This window comes from Tenrec ecaudatus, chromosome 1, assembly GCF_050624435.1.
Source record: "Tenrec ecaudatus isolate mTenEca1 chromosome 1, mTenEca1.hap1, whole genome shotgun sequence".
NCBI classification, from domain to species: Eukaryota; Metazoa; Chordata; class Mammalia; order Afrosoricida; family Tenrecidae; genus Tenrec; species Tenrec ecaudatus.
The window spans coordinates 196,434,548-196,441,743 of NC_134530.1; the positions used below are offsets into that span (position 1 = coordinate 196,434,548).

At 41.8% G+C, this 7,196-nt stretch overlaps 1 protein-coding gene across 1 annotated transcript in view; it reads left to right on the forward strand.

Annotated features, from left to right (window-relative positions):
• RGSL1 (regulator of G protein signaling like 1) overlaps nucleotides 1-2,618 on the forward strand; it is a 96,471-nt gene extending 93,853 nt beyond the window's left edge. Inside the window, exon 19 of the mRNA XM_075541446.1 lies at nucleotides 2,384-2,618. Within this exon, the coding sequence (XP_075397561.1) occupies nucleotides 2,384-2,618 (235 nt within the window). The remainder of the gene's footprint in view (nucleotides 1-2,383) is intronic.
• Nucleotides 2,619-7,196: the final 4,578 nt, after the last annotated feature.

The window sequence follows — 7,196 nt, forward strand, 5'->3', positions numbered from 1 at the left end:
TTGGATTTTGGCTCTTGTGGACTTGTTCTAATTGTTCTCAATTTCAATCTGAATTTGCATATGAGCAATTGATGGTCTGTTCAGAAATCTGCCTGGCTTTGTTCTGAATGGTGATATTGAGATTCTCCATGATCTCTTTCCAGAGATGCAGCCAATTTTATTTCTGTGAATTTTATCTGACTGTGCATTTGTATTGTCACCATTTTTATTGTCTTTAAAAGAGTCTTTGCAATGAATAAATCATGGTCTTTCAAAATTCTATCATGTGATCTCAATCCATATTTCCCAACTATCAATCCTTCCTTTTAGCTTCCAACTTTTTTATTTATTCATCAATAATTTTAGTGATTGGTACATAAATTTGAATCATAATTTTATTAACTGGATTTCCCTATAGGTGTCTAGCTATTGTCCTATGACTGACAGCACTTATTTCAAGATAGATCTTATAATGCTCTTTTTAACAATGAATGTGACACCATTCCTTTTGAAATTGCCGTTCTTGGCATAGTAAAATATTTGATGGTCTAACTCAAAATGGCCAATTGACATGATGGGTTACACATTACGCTGCTAACCCCAAAGTCTGAAGTTTGAAACTACCAGCCACTCCAAGGTAGAAAGATGAAGTTTTCTCCTCCATTAATGAGTTACAATCGTGGTCTCGGAAATTCACAGGGACAGTTCTACTCTGTCCAGAGGGTCACTATGAGTTGGAATCTACTCGATGGCAATTAATTAGGTTTTTGAGTTTTCCAATTTGCTTAGGCTCTTGTTTGATATATTCCACATTCCTATAGATGTTCAAAACTCTTCTCATTTTGAGTTGTGACCCATCAGAAAATTAAGATCATTGAAGCTTTGCCGACATTAAGGTTCCCTCAGTTTGAGGAAGCAGCAGATCTCAAGTGCCTTGTAATGTAAGGACCTCATCTGACAACGTTCTTCATTCCAGTCTGTCCTTGGTCTGGGTGCTCTGCTGAAACCTCTCCACCATGGTTGTGACCCTGCTGGTATTTGAAATATGGGTGGCATACCTTCCAGCATCACAGAACAGCTCAAACCACCATAGGACTACAAATAAGGGGTAGTATTACCATTACATACCTTTCATTTTAAAACCCTAAGATCGAAATGATTTAATGCAAGGTTGAACTCAATCTACATTCAAGATAAGGCAGTTAACCCTTCAGCATCCAGTGTTAACCAGCACTGATTGACTTAACACAATTAACTTAACTTACCTTGAATGTAGAAATGATTCCAGGGGGGCGGGGGGGTGATCAAAAACCTTTATGAAATATGTTTTACTCCTGGCTTAATTCATTGCTCAGTTCACCATCATAAATATTTAGGAAGTTTGAGTATGCTTTAGAAAAGTTTTGAATCCCTAATCCTCATGCAGTTAGTCATTTAGTTGTTTTAATATTTCAGTTATTACAGGACACTAGATTGTATAAATTGTCTTCACATGTACTATCTCAGATGAGTATCCAATGACCCTCTAGAGTGGGTCAAAGAGTATTCTTACTAATTTACAGATGAGGAAATAGGTTAAAGTAGTTAAGGGACTTGCCTAGGATCACATATTTGGTAAGTCTTAAAAACCAGGTTTAAAAACCAGGTCTCTTTTTCTCTTGATTGTCATGAATAATGCAGCCCTGGTATATTTTGAGATCTGTGCTAGGAAAGAGACCCAATTCATGAGTGGAATGAGAGAAAGTAACTATGACAGACTATAATGCATCATGGGAAGATTGAAGAGGCCAGTAGCTGGTACTGGTACCAAAGTAGCATAGAAAATAAATTCAGTCTTAGCCTTGTTTGATTTTCCAGGAGTCCAATCCAAGGGCAGGTTGATGGTAGGGCTAACTAGGGGGTTGGGAGTTGAGACCTTTAACAATCTTCCAGTGAATATGAAAATCTAATTTTATGTGAGGAATTAGAGACCTTTCCAGGGGAAAAAAAGTGATTTTAGAAATGGGACCAAGGGATCAAGGATTTTAATGAGGCACAGGATACAAAACAGATATTGAGACCCGAAGGGAAGCTAGTCAGATGCTCTGGCTGCACCATTAGACAAGAATACCACAGCCCACGAGAGCACCCTAGGGACAACCCAACCCCAGGTGCAGCAGACTCTTCACAGACTCTGTTCACAGATGGACAAGGTACTGCCCACGCAGGAAATGCCAGGGCCTCGCTGGAGCCATGTCTAAACAAAGTGGGGCCCTCGGAGGAAGGGCCTGTAGCTAACAGCACTTCAAAGATGGGATCCTCTGCTCTTCTCCGATGGACATCCCACCCTCTCTGTGAAGTGTCTTTTCCCATGTGCTCTGCTCTATGTTCTGGACCCCCATGACCAGAGCCATTCCTCTCACAGGTTTTGTGCATGGAAGGCAATTCGAGCATACCTACGTTCCAAGGGGAAGAAGTTGAAGGAGAAAAGGACCCCTCCCAAGGCTGTGTTCAAATACCCTCCTCCTTGGAGTGGAGGTAAGCTCCGCGACGACTCGCCGTTTCATACACTGGGGGACAAGACTGGGAAAGACAAAGGGAAGGCCCCAGGGAACAGCCATAATCACAGAGGGGCATCCAGGACACATGCTATCTACTGATAGCAAGGGGACACTCCGCCGTGTACCACTCCCCAGCAGTAGCTCCCAGGATGCTTCTGAGCAGGCCTTCTGTCATAGCTTACATTGTGGGTACATAGAGGCTTAGGGAACCCCTGCTCCAATGATCTCCAGGAACCTCCCAATTTATTTTATTTATTTATTTTTAAAACGTTTTATTAGGGGCTCATACAACTCTTATCACAATCCATACATATACATACATCAATTGTGTAAAGCACATCTGTACATTCTTTGCCCTCATCATTTTCAAAGCATTTGCTCTCCACTAAAGCCCCTGGCATCAGCTCCTCTTTTTTTGAACCCCCCAATTTAAATCTCATTTCTCATGGTGAGAAAATGAAAAAATTGAATGCTGGGTATGATTTTAATGTGATACATACACACACACATACACACACACACAACAAGTCTTGGGGAACACTCCTTAAACACAGCTGCTTAACCAAAAGGTCAGCTGTTCAAATCCACACAGAGAAAAAATTAAAAAACAGAGTGATTTGCCTCTATAAAGATGAAACCAAGCCAACTACGTTGGAGTCAGCTACAGCTCCCAGTAACGCTATAGGACAGAGTGGAGCTGTGGGCTGTCAGTCCTTATGGAAACAGACGGCCACATCTCTCTCCTGCAGCACGGTTGGTTGGTTCACCTTGGGGACATTTTGGCTAGCAGTCAAGCTCTTTAACAATGGCACCACCAGAGCGCCTCCTGCAAAAAATATAGCCTAGACACCTCTGTCACATGGGCAGTTACAGGTTGAAATGGACTTGATAGCATCTAACAGCAATAAAAAATACATATGAGGTGAGTCCAGTTCATCCATGTACAGTTCATTCCAAACAAAAAGTGTGTGTTCTCGGTAAACTAGAGAAACAAATTCATAGACACACTCATATGTGTATAAGAAAGAACTTTATATAAAGAGTAATTGCACATTAAGAAAACATCCCAGCCCAGTCCAGATCAAGTCCATGAGTCCAATATTAACCCATATGTCCAATACTATAAAGTCCTCTTCAGACTCACTAAACACATGCAATGACACTGGCTGTAGGAAGATCACAGGCAGGCCAGTGGGTGGGAAGTCTTGTGGATCCAGTGCTAAGAGGGATCTCCACATGGCTGGCCCAGTTCCCAGGACACAGAGTCTACCAATATAGTGCCATGTCTTGTCAGTAGAGTATCTCTCAGGGAGTGAGTAGAGCGAGTGTGTCCCCCTCCAAGAAGGAAATACAGGAGTTCCCATAATCCTTAGGAGAAGGCCATGCCCACACAGAGGCCTCATTGACTATATCCTGATTGACAGGCTAGACTCCAGCCCTACACTCTTAATCCTCAAATTGATACAGATTATGTAACTACCCCAAAGCGTGTCAGCACGTCTCTGTGGTCAGTGGGCGGCTGCAGGCATGTTCTCAGTAATATACTTGCCTTAGCCTTCTTCCGAACCAAACCAAACTCACCAACATCAACTTGATTCTGACTGATTGGATGCCATCGGACAGAGTAGAACTGTCACCGTGCATTTTTGAGGCTGTACATCTTTCTTTTATTTTTCCCTTTTTTTGCAGGGTGGAAGTGGCTTTAATTTGTTGTTGTTGCCATATATTACCGTATCGTACAATTCAATAGTTGAGCATATTAAGAGGTGCGGTGCCATCCTCACCACCATGAATTTTAGAACATTTTCTTCTTTCTTGTGCTCATTGTTGTTAGCCCCCCTCCTCTACCAACACCGGGTCCCTAGGTAATTAGTATTCCAGTCCTGTCTCTAGAGTTACCTATCCTGGATTTCATATACAGGAAAACCATGCAAAACAAAATCAAGGGACAACAATAATGACAACAGAAAACAGAAAAACTTTAATCAAAAAGACAGTATAAACTATTAAAAACTGCAACAAATTAAAAATGGGTCAAAAGCGAGATCAAAATGATAAGGTGTTATTTTGAACATAACTGCATCAGCCATAAATAACTTTACAATCCTTTCTGTCTAAAGGCGTTTCACATCTCTGGACTGGTCCAAGACTCAATCCGCGTGAGGACCCTACAAATGGATTTTGGGCTTCCACTACCCTCCATAGGCTTCTGCAAACTAGGTGTTCAGAGGCGATAATATTTTTTTAATTATTGGCATATACTTCACATATCATACTATTTAATCATTCAATCATATTAAGAAGATTTGTGCAATCATCACCTCAATCCGTTTGAGAACCCTTCTCATGCTCATTGTTGTTAGCGCCTCATTTGCCCCTGTCATTCCCTGTCATGACCAGAGGCAACCATCACACTAGTTACGATCTCTATAGAGCTACCTAGTCTGGATCTCATGTACAGAAAATCACACAAAACACAAATAGGAAGCAGTCAAGCAAACAAACAAACAAACAAACAAAAAAGACTAGAAGAAACATAGAGAAACAAAAAGGAAGCAGGAAATATTAAAAACCAAAACATTAAAATGGGCCAGAAGAGAGATCAAATGATAAGGTGTATTGTGTTTTAACCTAATTACACCTGCTATAATCGACTTTGCAATGCTTTCTTTTTCACATGAAAACTATTAATGTCCCTCAACTATGTGCACAGGGGAACTCCGTAGAGGTTTAATTCATGGGGGGGGGGGGGACACCCAGCAAATGGATGTGGGGCTTCCACTGTCATCCAAGTGACAGAAAACACTTAGGAAAATTTACGTATAAAGTGATCTCTGGGTGGCGGGGTTATAAGGGGTTTATAAACATGTTCAATTTTCTATATCATCGATATTTTATACAGTAAGTGTACATTTTATAATCAGGAGAAAGCAGAAGGACATGTTTTTGGTGAAGGACACCTGTGGAAGGAGTAAGCAGTATGTCTGGTGTAAAAAGGACACCCTCCAGACTCCTGATAAGTTCATTTCTTTCTTTTATTTATTTATTTTATTTTAATCATTTTATTAGGGACTCATACAACTCCTATTACAATTCATATATACATCAATTGTGTCAAGCATATTTTTACATTCATTGCCCTCATCATTCTCAAAGCATTTGCTCTCCACCCAAGCCCCTGGCATCAGGTCCTCATTTTTCCGCTCCCTCCCCCTCCCCCCTCCCTCATGAACCCTTAATAATTTATAAATTATTATTTTGTCATATCTTGCTCTGTCCCACATCTCTCTTCCCCCACTTTTCTGTTGTATGTCCCCCAGGGAGGAGGTCACATGTAGATCATTGAAATAGGTTCCCCCTTTCCAACCCACTCTCCCTCTGCCCTCCCAGTATCGCCACTCAGACCACTGTTCTGAGGGGATCATCCGCCCTGGCTTCCCTGTGTTTCCAGTTCCTATCTGTACCAGTGTACATCCTCTGGTCTAGTCAGACTTGCAATGTAGGATTCGGATCATGACAGTGGGAGGGGGGGCGAGGAAGCATTTAAGAACTAGAGGAAAGTTGTATTTTTCATCGATGCTACATCGTACCCTGACTATCTCATCTCTTCCCCAAGACCCTTCTGTAAGGGTATGTCTAGTGGCCTACAAATGGGCTTTGGGTCTCCATTCCGCACTCTCCCGCTCTTTCACTATGGTAAGATTTTTTGTTCTGATGATGCCTGATACCTGATACCTTGACACCTTGTGGTTGCACAGGCTGGTGTGCATCTTCCATGTGGGCTTTGTTGCTTCTGAGCTAGGTGGCCACTTGTTTATCTTCAAGCTTTTAAGACCCCAGATGCAATATCTTTTGATAGCTGGGCACCATCAGCTTTCTTCACCACATTTACTTATGCAACCATTTGTCTTCAGCGATCGTATCATGGAGATGAGCATGCAATGTAGTGATTTTTTGTTCTTTGGTGCCTAATAACTGATTCCTTCAGCACCTTGTGGTCACACAGGCTGGTGTGTTTCTTCTATGTGGGCTTTATTGCTTCTGAGTCAGATGGCTGCTTGTTTACCTTCAAGCCTTTAAGACCCCAGATGCTATCTCTTTTGATAGCCGGGCACCATCAGCTTTCTTCACCACCTTTAGTTGTTCACCCTCTTTGTCTTCAGCAGTTGTATCGGGAAGGTGAGCATCATAGAATGCCAATATAATAGGAAAAAGTGTTCTTGCATTGAGGGAGTACTGATTGGAGGTCCAATGTCCCTCTGCTACCTTAACACTAACCTTATAAATATATGCACATAGATCTATTTCCCCATCCTCGTGTATAAATATATTTGCATATGTACATGTCTTTATCTAGACCTCTATAAATGCCCTCTGCATCCCAGCTCTTTCCTCCATTTCCTTTGACTTCCCTTCTGTCCCACTATCATGCTTAGTCCCCACCAGGGTTTCAGCAATTCTTCTTAGTTACATTACCCTTGATCATGCCCAACCAGGCCTCCCACACCCTCCTCCTCACTGATTTGGATTGCTTGTTGTTCCCTTGTCCCTGGGTTTATTAACACCACTACCTCCCCGTCTCCCATGTCCCCACGGAACTATCGGTCCCGTTGTTTTCTCCTCCAATTGTTCATTCAGCCTATCTTATTTAGACAGACCTGTGGAGTTAATAATATG